This window comes from Artibeus jamaicensis, unplaced genomic scaffold (genome assembly GCF_021234435.1).
Source record: "Artibeus jamaicensis isolate MK-2021 breed Jamaican fruit bat unplaced genomic scaffold, CSHL_Jam_final scaffold_847, whole genome shotgun sequence".
Taxonomy (NCBI): domain Eukaryota; kingdom Metazoa; phylum Chordata; class Mammalia; order Chiroptera; family Phyllostomidae; genus Artibeus; species Artibeus jamaicensis.
In genome coordinates, this window is record NW_026522057.1 from 17,862,028 (window position 1) to 17,884,739 (window position 22,712).

General features: G+C 55.0%; 1 protein-coding gene across 4 annotated transcripts in view; it reads right to left on the reverse strand.

The window, feature by feature from the left end:
• Positions 1-266: 266 nt before the first annotated feature.
• EPHB2 (EPH receptor B2) overlaps positions 267-22,712 on the reverse strand; it is a 171,569-nt gene continuing 149,123 nt past the window's right edge. For 2 of the 4 annotated variants that reach the window (XM_037135949.2, XM_037135952.2), the window contains exons 7-16: positions 15,473-15,635; positions 13,295-13,403; positions 12,285-12,352; positions 6,986-7,108; positions 6,186-6,433; positions 5,029-5,244; positions 3,997-4,146; positions 2,622-2,815; positions 1,121-1,276; positions 267-598 (exon numbers count right to left, since the gene is read on the reverse strand). In XM_037135949.2, the coding sequence (XP_036991844.1) occupies positions 490-598; positions 1,121-1,276; positions 2,622-2,815; positions 3,997-4,146; positions 5,029-5,244; positions 6,186-6,433; positions 6,986-7,108; positions 12,285-12,352; positions 13,295-13,403; positions 15,473-15,635 (1,536 nt within the window). In that variant the 3' untranslated portion in view covers positions 267-489. The remainder of the gene's footprint in view (positions 599-1,120; positions 1,277-2,621; positions 2,816-3,996; positions 4,147-5,028; positions 5,245-6,185; positions 6,434-6,985; positions 7,109-12,284; positions 12,353-13,294; positions 13,404-15,472; positions 15,636-22,712) is intronic. The other 2 variants (XM_037135953.2, XM_037135951.2) reach the window with 2 other exon arrangements.

Below are 22,712 nucleotides of genomic sequence, written 5' to 3' on the forward strand. Positions count from 1 at the left end.
CGGCTGTTGGGCGAGGCTTGCAGGAGCAGCCTGGGATGGGGGGGCAGGGGGGCCCTGGTCTCTCCCCTTCACATTTGTTTTCCTGAAAGTGTTTCTTGGCTCCGGCCAGGTCGCCTTCCCAGAGGAAGTTGGAGAGAAACGGCTTCTGGTCTCCAACCGGACAAATCAAGTGGATCTCCCAAGCCCTTTTGTTTGCCCCCAAGAATAATGATCGCTTTCCTTGTGAGAATCCTCTTTAAAAAATATTCCTTGTCTTTCCCGCCCCCTCCCAGGATCTATTTTCGTTGGCCCCCATTCCCATTTTTTTCCAGCATCTGAGTTGCCCATGTTCTCGGTGACGTCTGGTGGCTGGCACGCTGTTTGGTTCTTCCTGTTGCCGTGGCCTCCTGGCAGGTGGCTGGCCGGTCAGTGGACAGAGAACCAGGAGGCCAGCATGTGGGGTGAAGGGGGCGGGGCCTGGAGGAAGAGGTGAGCCGAGGTTGCTGAACGTCAAACCTCCACAGACTGGATCTGGTTCATCTGTGCCCGCATCACCTGGATACTGTTCAGAATTTTTTTCTGGTGGCCAGCCAAGGTCACTCCAACCCGGAGAATGTCCCTTGGGGAAAGAAGCATGTATGTTAGGGAAATGTGGGGGTGGGGAGACTTTGGGCCAGGTGGAGAGTTGCCTGGGCTTCCCCATGGGGTTTCCTGCTAAAGAGAGCAAGGGAAGGGGTGAGGGGCCTGGGGGAGCGGGTGGGCGCTGAGCTGAAGTACGGGGCTACACAAGGTGGAAGGAGCATGTGGCTAGGAGTCCGGGCACCTAGACGCGCTCGTCTCCTCTGCTCTGGGGCAGGGGAAGGGAGCCCGCACTTGGCACCCATCCACTCCGTATCTCCTTGGATCTCCCTACAAACGCCCGGGTTACAGAAGGAAAACCGGGGCTGAGGGAGGCTCTGTGAGTGTCCAAGGTCGCGCAGCCCGTAGGTGGGTGAAAGGCAGACCCGGGTGTTGTTGGAACGTGACCCCAAAGTTGGCTGTCCCACCCCTTGGTCCCCACGTGCCCGCTGGGACGTGGTCTGTTTTTCACTCTCCGGAGCCCCCTGCCCGGCAGGGTGGGCGGAGGCGGCGGGGCACTTACTCCATCATCATCTGCGACACGACATCGAAGGAGGTGAAGCCGGCATTGGCGAAGCTCTCCTTGTACTGCCCCATCTTGATGGCCTCCAGCCACTCGTCCACGGTGTTAAAGCTGGTGTAGTCGGGGACAGTGCGGTCCAGCAGCGGCAGGTTGATTCTAGGGGTGGGGAGGGCAACAGAGGCGGTCGGCCAGGGCACGCGCTAGCCCGGGGGTGAGGATGAGGACGGGCTGCAGGCGTGCCCTCACATGTGCATCCATCAGCATGAGCATGGTACATATGCATGTATTTCTGTGTGGGCAGGCGTGAGTTTGAACCGTGCACATGTGCACACATGTATATGTGTATGAGAAAACTGGGGCGACCTGGAAAGTCTCAGGAAGTCTTTGCAGGGACTGCTGGGAGGCTGGCCCTTGTGTGAGGTGGGACATGCTTCTAATTCCAGCAGGAGGCGGTCAGCTGGACGAATTGCTGACGATTCCCTGTCTCCGCCCCCAGGGCCACTGTCCAACCTTGTCCATCCTGGTTGTGCTGTAGGACGCTGACCTTGTGAACCACCTCTCCAAAGTCCAGACAACACTGCTTCATTAATGAATGACTTCCCAGATGGCTGTGAGTGAAACGACCCTCAGGAGGCTAAAAGCTCACAGTATTTGTATCTGGATAGTCAGGAGCTGCTGACTCAGGGTCAAGGTGAGAAACCACTCAGACACGAAGATCTGTCGGTCACAAAAGTGGCACATGCCACTTGCATACAAGCATATGCACCTGTTGGCAGGTGAAGGGCTTGGGCCCCAAAAGTCCCTGGACACAGCCAGCCCTGGACCCTGAGGACACTTGCCCCTCAGAATCCGTGTGACTGAGGGTCCCGGAAGGTGCAGGGTCACAGGTGGGGCCTGTGACAGCGCCCAAGCAAGGTGGTGGTGGCTACAGGCTGATGCTGCCAGTTGTGGGGACCCTCGTGTGTGGTGAGTGCGTACTGCTGAGTGTGTACGCGTTCGGCAGCCTATGGATGTATGTAGGTGTGAGTCTGAGAATGGGTGTGCATCCATGTGTGAGACTGTGCGTGTGCATGTGTGAGGGAGAACACAAGCATGAGCATTTGTGCCTATATTCGTGCATATGATTAGAACTATGTTCTTGTGTGTGCATGTGTGTAGGACCATGTTCTTGTAGGGGGGCTGTGCCAAGGAGGATGCAGATGCAAGTCAGAGCGTACAGGTCTGAGCACGCAGGTAGTTAGGGAGGAAACAGTGATGAGGGAATCTGTTCACCAACCAAGCTAACTTTCCGCCAATGTTGTCCTATCTGACCATGCTTTACAAGTGCTTCCCAGCATGCACTGCGTCCTGCACGCCTCTGCACCCCACACTGTCCTTCCCCATCCCTGTTTAGGCAGAGCATCTGCCCAAAGCAGGGGGAGCTGGGATGGGAGGGTATGTGGAGAGGGTAAGGGCCAGCCTGGGCAGGGGCACACAGAGAGGGGGTGGGGCCAGGCCATACCCGGAGGAGAGGGGCGCCATGGCTTTGAGGCTGTTGGGGTTGCGGATCATCTTGTCCAGCGTGTTGACGATCTGACCAAACTTGGGCCGGTGGTTGCGGTCCTTCTGCCAGCAGTCCAGCATGAGCTGGTGCAGGGCGCTTGGGCAGTCCATGGGCGGTGGCAGCCGATAGTCCTGCTCTATGGCATTGATTACCTGGGGACAACACGGGGGCTAAGTGGGGCTGGGCGGGTGGGTGACAGCGCCTGCCCTCTGGCCTGGCCTATCTGGCCCCCAGTGTATTTCAGAACACTCCTCTTTGGTTGCTCTCCACCTTATCCAGGCAGCCCCAGGGATGGACCTCACCTGGGTTCTCACCAGGTACAGCCTCGGTATGACCTGGCAGCTGGGTGCTTGCCTCCTCCTGCCCCGATCTTGGGACAGGAGAACTCCAGAACCTTAAAATAGCCTCTCAGGACCCACCCTCCCTCCCATCTCTGAGCCCCCTTCTGGCTTCGATGGCCCTGCAGGCTTCTCCTTCTGGCCTCTGACTCCAGAGTGGCCACACTCTGGATTCCAGTGCCATTTATGCTCCACATGAGGCACCTCCCTTGTCAGGCCTCACAGCCCAGCCCTGGACCCCCTCCCACCAACCCCGCCTGGCTCCTCTGTCAGGCAAAGGAGCACAGACACCTCTCCAGCCTGTCCTGCTGCAAGGGCCAGACTCATCTGCCAGCTTGACGGTGGTGGGGAGTGGGGGGTGTCACCCTCCCTGCTCAAGAGGCTCCTTCAAGTCCTCCTTGTTCTGCATCGTTGCAGAGTGGAATTCCTTGAGTTGACTTTCAAACACCCCATTACCGAACCTCACCGACCTTCCCGACTAGCTTTCCTCTCCACTGCTTCCTAGCACAGCCCCTGCTCATCGCACTCTGGCCTCTGCTCACGCTGCTCTTTCCACGGAATCCCTCGAGTCCGCAGGTCCCGTTGCTGTGTGAGTGCCCCCGCCCCAAAAACACTTCCTGGCTGCTCTTGCCCCTACAGCTGCCTTCTCCAATTTAGCATCCGATTGTAACAGTTCCTGATAACTTTATCTGGGTCTTGGAATAATCGTGTGGTCCCCAAATTAAACACCTGAGGGGCAGGCACAGTCTCATTCAGGGCTGGCCACAAGGTGGATACATCCTACAGATTTGCTGCTTTGTAGATGGTGGACCTTTCCTACTCCTGGCCCCCTGGAGCGTCCAGGGTCCTGTGCAGACATCTGAATCAGCCACTATTGGGCTGGGCGCTGCCCTCGCCCGGGGTCTGAGCCCTTGCTCCCACTCTCCAGGAGGCCAGGATGCTGGATCTTCCCCCCGAGGTTGGCTGGCCAGAGAGGCTCTCTCTCGGAGACTTACGTCCTGGTTGGTCATGTCCCAGTAGGGCCGCTCCCCGTAGGACATCACCTCCCACATGACGATACCATAGCTCCACACGTCACTGGCCGAGGTGAACTTCCGGTACTGGATGGCTTCCGGGGCCGTCCAGCGGATGGGGATCTTCCCGCCCTGTGCAACAGAATGAGGAGGGTTGATGGGTGGGAGGCTGAGCAGGCCGGCCTCTGCTCTCAGCACTCCCCACCTGCGCCCTGTGCTGCAGCCGTCGTGGGGAGCTGCTTACTGTGCCCCCAACTCACTGCACTGCTTCGACTGCTGGGGACTGGCAGGTGCTGCTCCTTGGCATGAAGTGCCCTTTCCACTCTGACACCCAGAAGCCTCCTCCCCATCCTTTAAGTCCCTCTGACAGTCTTTCCTTCAGTCCCAAAGAGTTGCGCACTCTGTTTAATCCTACAACTAAATCCCGTGTCTCTCCATCAACAGGCACTTCTTACCCAGAACAGTTAATGGGCAGATCATTCGTGCCTCACCTGGCTCCGACTGTACCATCTCTGAGCTCTTTGAGGGCAGGGACTGTGTCCTATTCCTTTCTGCTTAAAACCCTTGGACAACCCTAACTGCTTTCAGGAGAGACCTGTGAGCGTGGGCATTCGGGATCTCCGAGATCTGGCCACCCATTCCTTCTCGCCACCTTTCCCCTCACAGCCTGTATTCCAGAGTCACTTTGCCATGAAAACGTGGCGTCTGACGAGCTTTTACTGGCCCTTCCGCTTTCAGCTCAGGCATCATCATCTCTTCTAGCAAAGCCTTCCTCTGCCTCCCAAGGCTGGTGTCCCAGCCAATCTAGCCTGTCATTCCATGTTGCTCTGTACGTGCGTCCCCACCAGCCTGTGAGCTTCAAGAGAGCAGGAACCACGTATTTGTCCCTGTATCTCCAGGGCCCAGAACAGAGTTGGCACGAGCAGCTGCCCGTGACCATGCGCTGCAGGGAGAGACAGATGTGTACCCCTTCTCCCCTGACGCCGTCCCCGGTGTTTTCTGCCCCCATCTTACCAGGGCACTGGTGTAGGTGGGGTCTGAGGTATCATCCTCCAGAAAGCGTGAGAGGCCGAAGTCAGACACCTTGCAGACCAGGTTGCTGTTGACGAGGATGTTGCGGGCGGCCAGGTCGCGGTGGACGTAGTTCATGTCCGCCAGGTACTTCATGCCGGCCGCGATGCCCCGCAGCATGCCCACCAGCTGGATGACTGTGAACTGCCCGTCGTTTTGCTTCGGGGGAGGGGAGAAAATACAGAGTAAACAGAAGGGTGTAAACTGGACTCTGGGTCATCTTCACAATCAGAAGCCAGGGCCCTGCCACCCTGGCCTCGCTCCGTGTGGGAAGGACTCAGGTGCTTGGGGACCTTAGGCCCAGGAGAGGCCGGTTTCGGGTGGTGGAGAGAACAGACTGTGCAGCAGACACAGCTGGTCTGGATCTGGTGCTACCCCTCGCTGGCTACGCAACCTTGGACAAGTGTCCTAACCTCTCTGAGTCTCAGTTTCCCTTTCTGTGTGTTGAATGGGGACGTGTGACATCCACCTCCCAGTGCTGCCTGTGCTAAACGAGAGGGTGCAATGGAAGGAGCCTGGCACCTACTAGGTGCTTGAAAAATATTTGCTAAATGGCCGCTGGTGCAACGGCATGCTTCTGATTCCTCGTCAGCGCTTTGTCTGCCTGGTTGACTGTGACCTTCTCAGGGGCCTGAAAACATTTCTGTTGGCCTTGTCCTCTGAACTCCTGGCCTGTAGAGCTTTGGAGGAATCCAAAATCTGGTGAAAATTCTGGACTGGGGGTCACGAGACCTGGCTTTCACCTTGACCCTCTCTGGATGACCCTGGTCAAACTCTACCTTTCTTTGAGCCTCAGTTTTCTCTTATGCATAATGAGAAGGCTATCTAAAAGCACAGATGGCAACAGATTTGGGGTGGTATGCCAACTCTGATCAACTGGTTGTGGTTTCTTGGAGATTTGCTTTGGGTGTGGCTGGAAAGACTTCTGGGGTTGATTAGCGATGCCTGCTGTGGGTAAGGGAATGGGAAGAGGCCACGTGCCAGCCATTCCTGATCTAGATGTTTTCCCAGACCCTTCCAGGTTCCGACAGTGGGACGCTATGTCCACCACTCCTTTTCCTGCCCCGCTCGTGGTCCCTGACACTCTTGGCTTCCCCTACCCGGAGGAAGGAGTCCAGGGAGCCATTCTCCATGAACTCGGTGATGATCATCACAGGCGTGCTCTTGGTGACGACACCCTCCAGGTGAATGACGTTGGGGTGGTCGAACTGGCCCATGATGGAGGCCTCGCTCAGGAAGTCCCGGCGCTGCTTCTCGGTGTAGCCCGATTTGAGCGTCTTGATGGCTACAAAGATCTCTCTCTTGCCTGGCAGTTTCAGGTGGCCACTGCATACCTCACCAAACTCCCCTGGACAGATACACCGAGAGAGGCAAGATGTCACTTGCCAGGTGGAAGTGTCACCTCCCTGTCCCTGTGACCTTCACCCCTGTGGCCTCCTCAATGGCCAGTTACATCCTCTTGGGCACAGAACCCCTTTGTAGGAGAATACGGGGGCCCAAGAAAGCCCCAGCCATCTTTGAGGGTGGGAGTAAAGTCTCCCTGGCTGCCCTGTGGTGTGCGGATGGGCGCGGGGCGAGGATGGAGGGGAACCTGGAGAGAGGGAGGGACATGGGGTGAATGGTGGGAAGGGCAAAGCACTGGGGACTGAGCCCAGGGCACTGCCTCCAGACCCAGCTCTGATGTGAGGCACAAGCTCCTCCCCCATCCCTTTCCCTATATGTTGATGGGGTACTTTTACTGGGTGACCTTGGAGGGCCTTTTCCACCCTGAGCACTCTCAGCCTTCAGGCCCTGGAGTGTCCTCTGAGGCTTCTGCCCTGCACCCTGTCCTCTGTCCCAGCAGTCACCCCACCCACAGCTGAGGCCATAGTACCTGGGGGGGGGGGCGCCGGCCACCTACCTGCTCCAATCACCTGCTCAATTTTGACACAGGAGATGTCAATTTCCTTGGCAAACTCCCGCACTGCATCATTGGGGTCCTCGTAGGTGAAAGGGTCGATGTAGATCTTCATGCCTGGGGTCACTGGGGGACAAGACCAGGCTTGGTCACATGCAGAGACTCAAGATGGGGACAAGTGGAAAGGCAAGACCCAGTCCATGCATGGAGGGAAATATACTCCCAGGGCCCCCCGAAGAACTGGGCAACCCCCTGCAGGTCACTTGACCTCTCTGGGCCTCGGTGAGCACATGAGCACTGAGCAGAAGGGGGAGGGGGACAGACTGCTCAGCAGAGATAGCAAATAGGTTGTAGCTTCTGTTCCAACTCTAACGGATGAGGAATGAATCCCTGGAGCTGCTAAAACGATCAGGATTGATTAGCAATGTCTATTATGGGTGTGGGCATAAAAGGAAAAGAAGGATGGATACGTCTGTTACTCTTGTGAAAGAGAAATCGGGGCAGCCAAAGTAAAGGAAAAGGAAGTCAAGAAGGAAGGGAATTATAACAAAAGTATAGAAACAGCAGACAACAGACCATGTTCTTGGGCTTCTGCGAGGGAGGTCTCCCTATATTTCAAGGCCTAGTTCAAGCCTCCTCTCTGCTCAGGAGACTTCGGCTGCCCCAGCCGTCCCAGGCAGCCCCAGAGCCTGGAGAGCTGCCTCACCAGCGTCTGAAGACCTATGGCTCCTGGGACCATCTCCTGGGTTCCCCACTAGCCAAGCCTGTCTGGATCTCAGATTCCCTGCTAATTGGCTGTAGGCAGGACGTGGATATATTATTAATTCCTGATCTGGTGCAAATTTTTATTTTTTGGCAGAGAAGAAGAAAGGAGGTGACCTGGATGTGAAAGCCCTAATTCTGACCCCAGTGTGGAGCCCATAAAAACTCTGAAAGAAGGGAAAGATGGTCCGCCCCTCATTGCCCCTCCCAGATGACTGGTCTTCTGCCGCCCAGGCCACCCAGCCCTCTGCCAGCCCAGGCCTCCCTCTTGCCTCCCCAGCTCCCTGCCCGTACTCTCCCGCCGCTCTGGGAGCTTTTGGCAACAGCTCTAGGAGCTGGGAGCCGGAGTCCCTGGGCCGTAGCCAGGTTTGGCTGGTTGGCAAGCGGGGCCATCCAGCTGCTCAGCTGTGTGCCCTTGGACGTGTTAGCTGATGACTCTCAGCCTGTTTCAGTCATTCCAGGAATCTGAATCTAAGAGGTGGAACCTCTAAAGAGGGGTTGACAAAGTGGCCCACTGTCTGTTTTGTAATCAGGTTTTATAAATAAAGTTTTATTGGAACACAGCCACCCACATTCCTTTGCCTGTGGCTGCTTTTATACTACAGTGACTGAGTAGTTAAAACAGAGACCATATGGCTGGAAAGCCTGAAGTATTTACGATCTGGCCTTTTATGAAAAAATTTCCCAACTGCTGCTCTCACACACACGAGCTTCACTTTGGATTATTTGTCTGTCTTGCCCATTTATTAGGTCAGGCTTTCTTCATTCGAGCCTGTGAACCACCGGGCAGTCCCAGGGTGGCAGTGGGGGGCTGGTGGTGGGACAGGGGCTGGAGTCCGGTAACCCCCTCACGTGGAATGCATTTATTATTCTTATTGCCCTTTTGAATTAGAAAAGTAATGAATGTCCCTTTAGCCTGAACATTCTGGAAATAAATATTGTGGAAAAGAAAAGTTTTCCAAAATCCATCCCCAAGTATGGATTTTCCTGGATTCTCCTATCTTCTAATTTTACGTGCACACATATCCAAACTTGCTTCTCTGGCCACAGGGTCCCAAACGTTTAGCAGTCTCAGCGGAGCCTAAGACACTCCCCTTCCAAAGAGGTTGAGAACCACTATGCTAGACTGTGGTAGCCTGTGGGAGGGCGTGGGCACGTGAGCTTTCTCCTGCCTCCTTCCCCTCGTGAGCCGCAAAGAGCTGTGCACACGACACTCGGTGTCTGTGGCACAGAGCAGACTCCAGATGACAGACACAGAACACAGCAGCTGCCACTCACTGAGCCCCATGTCTGTGCCCGACATGGTGCCAGCCTCTGGACGTGCCTCATCTCCTCCTCCGCCCGCCGCTCTGGGAGGAAGGGATCGTTATTCTCATTTCACGCATGAGGAAACTGCAGCTCAGAGGCAAGTCATCTGCCCAAGGCCACACAGCCAGCAAATGGCACAGCCAGGGTTTGAACCCTGTCTGTCCGACTTGAGCCAAGGGCTTGCACTCTGAATCAACATGCTCGCTGCCTCCTGGACGAAATCCAACCAGATCTGGCCCACACGTCCTCCTTCTCCGAGTCAGCCCTCCTCGGAGCAGGGACAGTCTCTCTGGAGATGCTCCCTTTCTTTTGCTCCATCTTGGTGACTGGTGAAGCACAGGTAGGAGCTCAAAGCCTACTTGGGGGCTGCAACCCATCAGATGCCTTGACTAGGAGTGATGACCAGGAGGGCTCTCTAGTGCTCAGGACAGAGGCAGGTGCCTTCACCTGGCGTTCCGAGCTCCCAGTGATGGATCCACTGACAGGTCTTGGTCCTCTGCATGCCAGCAAAAAAGAAGCATTTACCCAGAGGTCGCAGACACACCTCATAATTTCTTGTCCCCATGCTTTTGTTCAGGTGGTTCCCTCCACCTGGAACACCCTTCTCTTCCTTTGTATCCAGATCAAATGCCACCTCCTCTGTGAAGCCTGCCTGGATCCCTCCAGTGGAGACCCACGCTTTCTCTTCACGCTCCTGTACCCCTGTCTCCACACCCACTCCTACAGCCCTGAGGTCTGTATGGGTTTTTGTTTTTAACCTTGTATTGGGGCTTCCAGACACGCATGCCCAGAGCCCATGCCACCCTTTTCTGTTCCAGCACTTTGAAAAAAAAAAAGAGTCCTGCTCAGACCAGGGCATGAGCTTGAGCTTCAGAACATGCTGCTCTACGAACAGATCCTGGGGTCTATTTTTAAAACAAGCCCCTGCTGCCATCTTTTTGCTGGTTACAACTCAAGCTCTAAATAGTGATGCTCCAAATGGCTCCAGGTGACAGCATGTGCGAGCCCACCTAATTCTAGCACAGTCGGGTGCAGACAGCGCAGTGTGGCGGAGAGTGAGCCCCCTGCAGCCAGACTCCCCGGGTTCACATGCATCTCCCGCCCTGAGCGGCTGGGGGCTCCCCTCTGTGCCTGTTACTCATACGCATGGTGGGACGTTACCAGGATGAAATGAGTCGATACACAAAAAGCTTTAAAATAATCCTTGGCACACGGAACACAGTCCATATGTTTAGCCACATCTGCGATCATGATTTTAGTACTTGGGGAATGGGAGGGCGTGATGTAATTTATGACTTTTAAGGTACAGGTGATTTTTATTTCTGTGTAGTTCACTGTGCCTGCCTTTTTCACCTGCTCCTTCCGTTGCTTTTATGCTTAGAAAGTCCTTTTCCATCCACAATCAGTTTCAACAGTTACCTGAATTGTCTTCTGGAAATGTTAATGGTTTAATCATTTTTACATTTATGTCTACAGTGATTGTGAAGCCCACGAATTTATCTTCGAACTGAGTTTTACCCGGAGGCTTAATACCTGGAATTCCTTGACTCTGCCCTTTCTCGTGCACCCCACTTCCAACCCTGCAGCAAAGTTAGGGGCTCCACCTTCAAAAGAGGTCAGAATGCAACCCTCTCCCACATCTCCACGCTGCCACCCCGGTCTAGCCACCTTCGGATACTCCCTGGGTTACCCCAACGGCGACCTCATGGGTCCCCCGCTTCTGCCCTTGCCTGGCACACCTCGGCCTCTCCGGAGCACTTTCTACGTGGCAGCCAGGGAAGTCCTGTCAAAACTAACTCAAGAGCGAGCAGTCTTTTACTTGGACCTTTCTAGAAGCTCCTCATTTCACTCTGAATAAAAAAACCCCAAGGCCCTGCTATGAGTGACAAGAATCTGCCTGCTGTGGCCCCTCATATTTCCCCCTCCTGCCCCCTCACTCTGCCCCAGTGACACCGACTCCTTGGCTCTTGCTGAACCTTCCAGACACACTCCGGCCTCAGGGCCTTTGCACTGGCTGTTCCCGCTGCCCCGGTTGCTCCACCCTGAGGGGTCGCTACACAGCCCATGGCCCCAGCTCCTCCTGTGGCCCTGACCCCACCACTCGCAGTCCGCTGCCCTGTCCTACTTGGCCTCTTTTTCAATAGCGCTTTCATCTTCTAATATATCACACGCTTTACTCATTACATACGTGTTCTTTTTTTTAATTCTCTGTCCCTTCCACTGGGATATAAGTCCCATGAGGGCAGGGCTGTTTGGTTTGCTGTGTGTCCGCAGCACCTATAACAGCGCCTGGCAGACAGAGCAGGCCACAGCAAGTACGTGAAAATGAACGGATGTGTTGATGGCCCTTCTTACCCAGTGGCCATCTGAGGGACCCTAGGGTCCCCACTGAGTACAGTTTGAGCACCTACATATTAGACCCATGGGAACTCCTGTTCTCTGAGTGAGGTGTTAAGACATGCCTTCTCCCCACCCCCACGACACCCCCCAGATGGTTGGTTCTGCCAGGGTCAAATGGCGAGGAGTGTACACTCTGTGTTTCTTTCTGCTGGGCCCCTTGGGAGGGGACATCGCTTTGGGTGTGTGTGGCTCGTGTGTTCCCAGCCCTGGCCTAAGGGAGGATGGGTTAGGGGCAGGGTTAGTGGGGGGAAGGTGAGGCCCTGGGGGGGTGGTGAGTAGTCACCAGGAGTGTTACCAGGGAGGATGACAGGGGGCCTCCCACCTCCCTTCTCTCGTCTCCCGGGCCAGGGCCCAGGGTCCTCATCTTCTCATTTGGGTCACGTGCCTGTTCTTCAAAGGTGTGTCTGGCGACTACTCTGGGTGGGAAGTGCGCTGGGGCTGCAGGCCCTGGTGAGTGTCAGACACGACTCCAGTTCCCAGTGCTCCCATTATAATGTTGGAGAGACCAAGGGATGGCCGTGACCGTGCAGCCAGGTCAGGGGCGCTGTGCAAACACAGACGCCGGCCCCCCCGGGTGGGTGGGGGTCAGGGAAACCTTCTCTGAGGGGTTTGCAAGTGACGTGGCCTGAGGGACACTCAGGTGAAAAGCAGCGGGGAGAGTGTTCAGGTAGAGGAGCAGTGTGTGCAAAGGCCGAGAGGTGACAGTGAGCTTGGCTCGTTCGGGGACCAGCCCGACGTCCGGTCTGACTGCAGCGAGAAAGAAGGCTGGAGACGCTGCCAGGGAGCCGACAGGGAAGGGCCGAGGGTGCCGGCCCTGCTGGGGCATACGTACTGTGGCCGCTGGTGTAGTGCTGCAGCTTGTCCGTGTACTCCGAGTCAGCACGCTCAAACCCCCGTCTTCTGGAACAAGAGCAAAGGGCTGGAGCCACCTGGAGGCGCCCGGGAAGCTGGGAGCCACGGTAGGTGATAGGGAGAGGGTGGGTAGCTCCTCAAAACCACATCCCAGTCAGACGCCTCCCTGCCTGCCCCTCGCTTAGCAGCCTCCCCTGTCCTGGCCTTACCCATCCATTTCTGCCTCTCCCACCTCAAGTCCAGGCTCACTATTTCCCCCGTCCCTTCTCCAGCCAAGCCCCTTTCAAAGAGCAAGTCATCTCCTCTGGCTGTGGCCCCTGACCCCAGAAACCCTGGGGCTTTGGTCCACCCGACCTGGTGACCCAGTCTATTCTACAGGGGCGAACTCTTTGAGGAAGAAGAGAGGCTCTTTGCATGTGCCCAGCAGAGGTCAGGGACCCAGCAGAGGTCAGGGACCCAGCAGAGGTCAGGAACCAGGCCCACCTCCCGCCTTTGCACACGCTGTGCCAGCCACCTGGGATGCCTTCCCCCACCTCCTCCTGTCTGCATCTTTCCAGCCACCTCAGTGAGGGGGCCTTACCACAACCCCCCATCTGACACTCTGCTTATGGCTGCATTCATGAAGGGGCCTCAACTAGCACCAATGGGGGGGACCTGCATTCCCTCTCCACCATCCCCTTAGCTCATAGCACCCTGCAGTCTCAGAGCATCCCAGTGCTCTGAAATGTTCCTCACGCGGAAGTATTAGTGCCTCAATGTGCCACCTCCTTGAATAATGGACTTGTCAAGGGCAACGTCTAACCCAAAGGGATGGGCTGCTCCTGGCGGCCATTTAGGGGGTGTGAGGCCACTGGAGAATGCCCAGGCCGACCTGAGCCTCTCCCCTGCCCCTGTGCGGATGGAAATGCCTCCCCCATTCACAAACGCTGTTTAGGAGTGGCTGAACGGATGCGCAGCCAGGCCCAGAGGGGTGGGGGGATGCCCACCCACCTGTTACACACGATGGCGATGACGACCACGGCAATGAGGAAGACCAGGGCAGCCGCCGAGGAGCCGATGATGAGTGGCAGCTTCTCCTGGATGCTCGTCTGGTACTCGGCTGGGGAGAAAGCACAGCACGGTGTTCTCGTCTGGCACCGGGAGTCCTAATGTCCCCCTGCCCAGGGGGCCTCCTGGGATCCCAGGCACAGACTACTGCTCCTCAGAGCACCTGTCACGTGCTCAGGTGGGGAACTAGCTGTCATGTGCTCACGAGTGACCTTGAACAAGTCTGTGGACTGCTCCGGCCCACAATTTCTCATCTATAAAATGAGCAAAATACCCACATCTCAATGTTGGTGTGGAAACTGACAACAAACATAAGGAGAGGCAGCTATAAGCACAGACTCTGAGGCCAGACTCCCTGGGTTTGGGTCCTGACAGTGCCACTTACTATCTGTGTGATTGCTGCTAAACTGACTTACTGGTACTCCTCTGTGGCTCAGTTTGCTCATCTGTAAACTGGGGAGAGTCGTGCTTTCCATTTCACAGGATCGTTGTGTAAAGTACTTAGGACAACACGTGGCGGGAGTAGGCGGTCAGTACCAAACCACCGTCGAGTGTTTTAAGGGTCATCACTGTGCTAAGTATGTGACATATCTTGTCTGATTCTCAGAACAGCCCAGTGACACACCGCCTATTACCCCATTTTACAGATGAGGAAACTGAGACTTAGTGAGATCATGACTTGCTTGAGGTCACACAGAAAGGGGCCAAAGCCAGCAGCTGGACCCAGGCCTGTTTGACCTAAGGCTGTGGGGCTTAAATGAGCTAACGCGTGAAATGCACTCAGCCTTGGCCTGGCTCTTGGAAACTACTCAGCACGTTCTCAATGCCACCAACAGCATCATTGTGCTTCATTTTATTATTATTATTATTATTATTATTATTATTATTATTATTATTATTCTCATCTGTGTTTGTGACCATACAGGGGGTTGGTGAAGTCCACACTTGTTGAGTTAATAAAGAAAGGACTCTGGGACAGACCTCCAGTGCCCACGTCATTAACACTCACCCAGCATGCAACACGGCTCAGCGAGGTGAAAAACACTGGCTGTGAGAGAGGGGACTTTACAGAGGAAGTGACGCTGGAAGAGACGGTGGTGTCATCAGGGAGGATTATGGTGATAAAGCACAGGCCTGTCCAACCAGGCCAAAGCCAAGGCCCAGACCCAGGGACTGAAGCGGACGCCAAGTAGGGATGCTGGAACCCGGTCATAAGGAAAGCTGTCCTGGAGTGTGGCTGGTTGGTGGGAGGGCCCCCGGACTCACAGACATGACAACTATCACCTTACCTACCCTTTGGTGAGCATTATCTATGAGTGAGACCCGGGGCCAACCCTTTGCTAGGTCCTGTGCATTTAGCCCCATCCTGATACTAGTTTGATGATGATGGTGATAATGAGATAGTTGTTATCATCCCCATTTATAGACGAGACAACTGAGGCTCTGGGAGGTAAAGTAAGTTGCTCAGTTAGGGCTGAATCTCCACTGTAATTTCCATCTGTCAGGGATCAGAGCCCACACTCTCCAACTACGTTGCCCGTCAAAGATTGGTAGAGCAGGAAGGGTACTTAAGACCATGTGATCCCAGATCAGGAGGCACGCAACACGTGGGCTGCAATCTCCCCTTCTGCCCCGGGTAGACCTGGCGAACCCACCCCAGCACTCCTTCCTGCTGAGTCAGCTGTGGCTTCAGAATTATTCTCAATCCAACTGCAAGTCACTGAAGTGGTGTCTGGATAAAATAGTGTTGCACTCTCAGATCAAATAGGATGCTTTCATTTTATAGATGAGAAGAATCTGGACCAGGGAATGGGCGTGCTTTGCTCAGGTGACTCTGCAAGTTCAGGCCGAGCTCCCAGGAGTCGTGGGAAAGGAAGTGGCCTGGCTGATGTGATGGTAGCGGTGTATCCTTCCCAGCCCCCAGAAACAGTGCGCATAGCAGCGCAGCCTGTCCAGCACACAAAGGGTCCCAGCCAGGGGAGGCGGGAGGGCTGACACTAAGTAGCAGGGGTGCGTTTTCTAATTTGCACAAAGGCACGTTGTAGGAATGGTGGCCCTAGAGTTCGTTCTTGATGGGAGCAGCGCCCTGCTCCTGTCCTCTGGATGCTGGACGCCTCTTACCTTCTGTCATGGTCTGGAAGTACATCTTGCCGCTGTAGCGCCCGTAGCCCGCCACGGTGCGTGCCCGCACCTGGAAGACATAGATGGCGCCGGCTTTGAGGCCCTGCACAGTGACCGTGTTGGTGGGGCTTTTTATGGCTGTGGCGTTGTACTCACTGAGCTCCTGCCGAGGAACAGAGAAGACAGTTAGCGAGACTGTAGCCCGCAGTGGGTCCAGAGCCCACTGACCGCTCCTGCCACTTGGGGTGGGTCTGGCCACCCTGATCCTTCGCCCCCTTCCCAGTGACAGAATCACACAACCACAGCTTTTGCATGCGATTTCACCACGCTGCCCACAAAAGAAGGCAGACTGTATTTCTCCTCGTGGACACTGAGTTTGTCCATATGACGTGCTTTGGCCACTGGAATATTCTAGAACAGATGAGGCAAGCAGGGGCTTTACGTGTGCTTGTTGTCTCGCCTTGGCCTCTTGTTATTCTGCCATCTGCCATGAAGGGGGCTTAACCTGGGTGACAGCTGGTTCCAGAATGAGAAACATGGAAAAGGCCTTGACCTAACTCCAGGGATGTAACAAGGCCACCTCAGCTGATCCACAGACACAAACCAATGAGCAGAAGAGACAGCCACTTGTTGTAGGTCATTGGATTTGGGGGTTGCATCACCTCCACGACAGTGAATACATGTATGCAGAGTGGGCACTGTGTGCAGACCCCGGGGTCTAGACTGTGAGCTCTTGCTGGCAGCAGGGAGGAGGCCCACATTGTCCACTTCTGCACCCCTCTCCCTGCCCCACGCTTTAACAGATTGAGTGGAAGGACCCCCCCTCCAGCCTCAGCACACTTGAGTCCGGCGAGAAAGCAAAAATTACACTCAAGGTCAGCTGAGCTGCTTTAGGACTCGAAACCACGCAGGGGCCGCCTCTCAGGTTCATGTGTTTGGGCACCCAGGACCTACTGTTCCCCCCTTTCGGAGATGCAGAACGCCAGTTCTGACTTCCTGAGAACCGCCGGGGTGATCTGAGGAGCCTGAGACAGGACAAAGAGCCAGCTGCTGCAGCTGGTGCGGAGATGTGGTTGAATTGGATGCAAATGAGTACCAGCCTCATTGATGCTCATTCGGGCATCTGTCAGCTGCCCAGCTAACCTGCCCCAGATACCCTCTTTACATTAGGCCCTGGGCTGGGCACTGGGACCCACGGAAGTTAAGCACAGGCCCTGGCCTCGGAGAGCCCACTTCAGAAAAGCAAACAGTGTGGAGATCTTAACCCTTTGAGGATCCAGAACCCCTCTGAAATGCTAATGAAATGCTATGAACCTAAGCATTTCAAACACACACATCTGATTGTACATGCCAATCATGTACATGTCAGGGACGCACAGAGCCCTTGAACACTCTCCTGAAACAATGAAGTTCAAGGTGAGCAATGTGATTACAGACAGTAGTTGTAACTAATGTGCTATTATAGTGCAGAGGCTAAGATCAGGAACTGGAGCCAGACTTCCTGGGTTCAGAGCCTTATTCTACGGCTTATTACCTTTGTGACCTTGGGTTAAGCGCCTTCATTTCTCTATGCCTCCTTTTCTTCATCTGTGAAATGGGGATAATACTAGCTACCTTTGGAGTTGTTTAGAGGATGAAATGAACTAGTGTATACAAAACGCTTACGGGGTAGGGTAAGCACAACGAGGTGAGGGGCATGTGACCTGGCCTGGGTGCGGAATAGCAGGTGAGACCAAGGAATGTTCCCTGGGGAGTGGGGGCAAATGGAGTGGATTTTTAGGTGACAAATAGAAAACACCCAGGCAAAGAAAGGGGTGGGCATTCTTGTCCAAGGAGCTGCAGGTGCAAAGGTCAGGTGAGAAAGAGCTTGGGATGTGGGGGACTGACCTGTGAGTGCTCCCTCCCCCCATACCAGGGGGCAGTGGCAGACTGGGAACCTCTTTGCCTTTGCCAGATCACCTCCCTCCTCCTCCGGGAAGCCTCCTTGACCCCCAAGCTGGATGTGTCCCCTCCTCTGAGCCCTGGAGCACTCGCCAGTGGGTACCAGAGGAGGGGGGCGTTCCGCTACACTCCTTTGCCCTGGGCCCAGGCTTGTCTCATTTCCTTGACTGTCAGCTCCTGAGGGAAGGGGCTGTGTTTTGTCCCCCTGCCCCAAGCACGGGGTCTCACGTACAGAGGCCTTCCCCAGCACCCACAGGATGAAGGCTGTCCTCTTGGGCCTGGCATTCCAGACCCCTCCTGACCCATCCTTTGTGCGTCTCTGCTGCCACATACCCCTGCCCTCCAGCTCTAGCCACACGTAGCTCTTATGTCCCCTTTCCCTCGGGGGCTGCCAGAGTTAGCGAATAAGAGGAGAGGATGCTCAGTTAAACTTGGGTTTCAGGTGAATAATTTTTAGTACAAGTATGCCCCATGCAATCTTTGACATATCCTGATACTAAAACTTATTTTAAAAAGTTCAGCCCTGGCTGGTGTGGCTCAGTGGATTGAGCACCAGCGGCCAACCAAAGGGTCATTCCCAGTCAGGGTACATGCCTGGGTTGCAGGCCAGGCCCTAGTTTGGGGGCACACGAGAGGCAACCACACATTGCTGTCTCTCTCCCTTTCTTTCTCCCTCCCTTTCCCTCTCTCTAAAAATAAATAAATAAAATCTTTAAAAAAAAATCAAACGTAACCCCGATGTCCTGTATTTTATTTCACAGCCCTGGACGCTCTGGGCCTTTGCAAGTGCTGCTGCCCCATCTGAAATACCCTTCCCTCCTCTGCCTGACAGCTCCCTACTCGTTGTTCCAGACCTGGTACAAGGTCTGCCTCTGCTGGGGGGGCTTCCCAGCTCCTCCAGCCAGAGGTTGCGGGTTCATCCTCTCCTCTCCTGCCTACTGTTCTGATATACATGGGTCTCCTCTAAGGACTGTGGGTTCCCTGAGGGCAGGGACCTTATCTCATTCATCTCTGGGACCCCTAGGCCCTGCACACAGTAGGTCGTTGCTCATATAGGGGCTCACTGCACTACTGACAGAACGAATGTTCAGACTATTCATAATCTATGAACCCAGGATGCACTACCAGGCTTGGCCACTAAGTGCCGCTGTCTAACATGGGATCTGCTCCGGCTTGTGAAAGGGATGAATTCTGCAGACTGGGTGGGTGCCCACTTGGGCTGCAAGTTTTAAGTTCCTTGTTATTCGAGGGAGATGGGAAATAGCTGCCAGCTAAGCATAGGTGGCTTGGGAGAACGAAGGACCAATCTGAGTGGATCCCTTCTCAAGGTGGAGCCCAGGACCTGGCAGGGGATTGGCAGTCATTTCAAAGGCCAGTTCTCCCACTTGCTTGCATTGTGACTTTGGGGGAGACCCTTCATTTCCTTGAGCCCTGTTTTCTATTCCAGAAAACGAAACCATAAATTCCAACCACCCAGGGTTGCTGTGAAAATAAAATTTGATCAGTTAGTCCCTGGCATGAAGGAGTGGATCAAGAGCTCCAAGAGTTTCCTTCCCTCCCCACCCCCCACTCCCACCAGAAATACCCTTATGTGACTAAGGATGAAGCACCAAGGGGTTAGGAGAAGAAATGTTGTACAAAACTCACTAATCCGCAGTCTGAGTCCACACCCAGAGACTACAAGGCCAACAAGACAGTGGGTGCAATTGCTTGAGATCTGAGCCTCAGTTTTCACATCTCTAAAATGGGACAACACCACTATATGCCACACAGAGTGGTTGTAGAGATTTAATCAGAAATAATGCGGGAAGCCTTTAGCATAGTCTCTAGCACATAGAAGCACCTAATGAGCGTCGGCTATCCCCATGGCTGTTGGTTGTCATCACCGACGTTCCTCCCGTGGATGAATGAATGCACGAGTGGACGAATGAGCGAACAAACCTCCCCATGCAGATGCTGCTTTACGTACACTGGGCAACACCCAGAGTGCAGCCTGGACTTCCATTCACCCCCTCCTGCCCCAGCCTTTGCTCCCTCTGCCTGGAATGTCCTTTCCCTTCACTCCTGCCAAGCAGAAATTTCTGTTGAATATACACATAAATGGATGTGACCTACAAGGGCCTGTCTGCCATAGGTGGCCTTGCAAATGACTCTCCCTCTTGAGCTCTTGGGGAGCCAAAGGGAACATGAACCTGTGCTTCGGGGCAGCTGCCAAAGGAGGCCACCTCCTCCGGGATGCCGGAACCGGTGGAAAAGGCCAGCCCTGGTCTAGCCGACACCTTTTGTCAGCTGCCTCTAGAAGACTTCCAGCAAAGTGGTTGTCAGCTCTGGGCTCCAGGCAGGCTGGGAAATCCCAGTGAAGCTGGGGAGAGACCAGATGGAGAGCCAGCTCCAAAAGAGCCCTTTCTAAAGAAGGAAAGGAAAAGTAGGGAAGGAGGTGGGAGTGGGGCCCAGGTGGGGCTGCATGGCCAGCATCTGACCTCCCTACTTGGGAAGATCTAGAACATTCATTAAAGAAATCAATTGTGGGCACCAGGAGGATTCTGAAGTATTAGGTAAGAGCGGGCTGTGGACCTGCCAGGAATAAATCTCACCGCTTGCAGCCTGGCTGGCCCTCCCTGAAGGTGTGGCTGAGCCTGGAAGGTAGAGGTGGTGGCTGGGAGGTCAGAGCCTCCCTCACCGGAGGGGCCGGGGACAGGAAGTGCTCCTGGTTCTCCTCCCACTCCTTTGCCGGCACCTCCTCCAACACTTTGACCAACTGCTTTTGCTTTCTCTCCTTAAATCTTGCCCTTCTCTTGTCCTTCCACGCTCCTCTTCCTCCGCACACTCTCCTGTCTGTTCTTGGCCACACCTGCCCACTCCTGGGAAGCACCACACCTACCCCTGCAAGTCACGATCCCATATCTGCCCCAGGAAAAGCCTCCGCCATCTACCAGGAGTTGACCTTCACCCTTCCCTGATCCTCTGAGTTTCAAAATAATTGTCTGAATCTGTCAGTTTCTCACCATCTCTGCTGCCAACTCTCCAACTCCAGGCCACAATCACTTCTCACTTGGCGTCCCATGAGAGGCTGTACAGGGTCTACCTGTGTTCCCAGGACCCCTTACAGTCTATTCTCCACAAAGCAAGCCACAGGAATCTTTAAAGTAATCTGAGTCAGAACACATGATCCAAAACCTTTGATGGCTTCGTATGGTACTTTAAATTGAATCCAGCTCCATAGGCCTAGAGGCCCACCACAGTCGGCCCGGCCTCCCTCTCCAAATCCCACCCCTACCGATCTCCCCTTGTTCATATTGCTCCTGCCACACTTGCCTTCTCTGTTCCCCGAATGCAGCCAGCACATTCCTGCCCCAGGGCCTTTGCACATGCTGTTCTCACCACTTGGAATGGCACTGCTCTCATTAATTGTCTGTCTGGCAAACTCCTAGCATCTTTCAAGGCTCAGCTCAAATGTCATCTGAATGAAGACTTCCTCTCACCTATGCCAGGGTTATGGGCTCCTCCTTAGTGCTCCCATGGAACCTTTGCTGGCCTTTCTGTGGCTTGTATCACATCTCATCTAACGGCTACTTGTATCTGAACCTGGCTTCCCCCCTGGACTGTGAAGAGAAGGCCTCCAGGCATGTCTGGTTACTCCTGGCATTCCTGGCACCCAGTCCAAAGTCGGTGACAGGGAATGTTGACCCGGTCAGTCTCTTTCTCCACCCAGGCCCTGAGAGGAGGGGCTGATAGAAGAAAGGCCACAGCTCTCATAGCCATATCTCAGGCCTGTCATTTATGCCGAAACTCCCTCATCAGAGCCTGGGCCTGTCCACCTCTTAATGGTTACCCAGAAGCGTCCTTGGGAGAACACTGGGAGGCAGGAGAGCCAAATGAAGAGTGAGAGCCTGGGTCCAAACCCCTGCTCTGCCACTGAGCAGGTGGGTGCTCTGGACAAGTCTCACAGCTGCTCTGTGCCTCAGTTCCCCTTCCTGCCCAACGCAGGGAGTAGCAACGCTAAGAGAATGAATGAGGTGATGGGACTGAGGTGCTCAGCGCAGAGCGAGCACTCAGGAAACGTGAGCACGTGATAACTGTGGCTGCTGCAAGGCCCGCTGCCCCTCCACCGGTCTGGGCCTGGGGATGCCCGGGCCACGGCGGAAAGTAGGGCAGAGCTGCCTCCTGGTTCACACCGCGGTCAGCCTCCCCACTCCCGCCCGTCTCGGCAGGAAATGGGTCGTGGGCAGGACCTGTGCCGGGATTCCTCATTTCCGATCCTGTCTTCGGGGACAAACACTTTGGGTTTCATTTAATCATACGGCTTCTTAATTAGTTTTTTTTCTTTTTGAATTCAGAGTTGCTAAGCTCTCCCCGCCAGAGGAAGTGGACATGATTGCCCCTGTGGGGCCTGGAGCTTCCTGGGCCGGGCAGCAGCTGGTTCTGCCACCTCGGAGGCCCAGCTCCTTCGAGGCCCTCCAGGCCCCGCAAGGGATGGAGCTGCATCCCTCCCATCATCCCCTGGGGACACAGCAGAGACCAGGCAAAGTCTCCACCCCTGAAGAACACGCTGTGGAAAGGATTCATCACTTACTCATTCAACCAACATCTATCAAGTGTCTCCTCGGTGCCAGGCCCAGGGCGCTAGGGAGAATGTGGTGAAAGGGACAGACGTGGTCCCTGGCCTCTAGGAATGCATTGCCAAGAGGAGGACAGGAGCAAGGAAATCATAATAAACCAGTTGCGTGAGGCTGGGGAGGTGTGTGATGAACCCGAGACTCACCAGGGTTTGGGTGGCCCAGCAGCTAGTAGAGGGGAAGGGCCTGGCTGGGCCTGAGCAGGCGAAACTCCAGCAGGGCTGGCTGGAACTACCTTCACCTCATTTCCTCTTAGCCCTTAGGGAGAGCCTTTCCACCCGTTTCCAGTTCCTGGTGGGTGTGGCCTCAACTAAAGTACTTCCTGTAGTCATTTACACCATAGTCTGAAAGGGAGCCCAGTGACACTTTTCCAGGGGCTCCTACAGCCTCTGTGGCTATTTGGTGCCTCAGGGAACAGGTAAGAAAAGAAAAGTCACGAGTCAGAAGAGAGTTTTCTGGGCCTCTGATGTCCCACTGCTCTGTCCTGGCCCCTGTACTGCGCAGGTCTCACATTCGGGTGTGCTTAGCTCACTGGGCCACCCATTGTGCAGCCCTTGCCCACTGTAATGCAGACAGGGCAGAAGAGGGAGAGGGAAAGCACACTCCACTTTGCTGAGGCCCGGGCACCCTGCTGGGCACTATAGCTGCCTTTTCTCTTTGACCCGCACACCCCCCATGTAAGA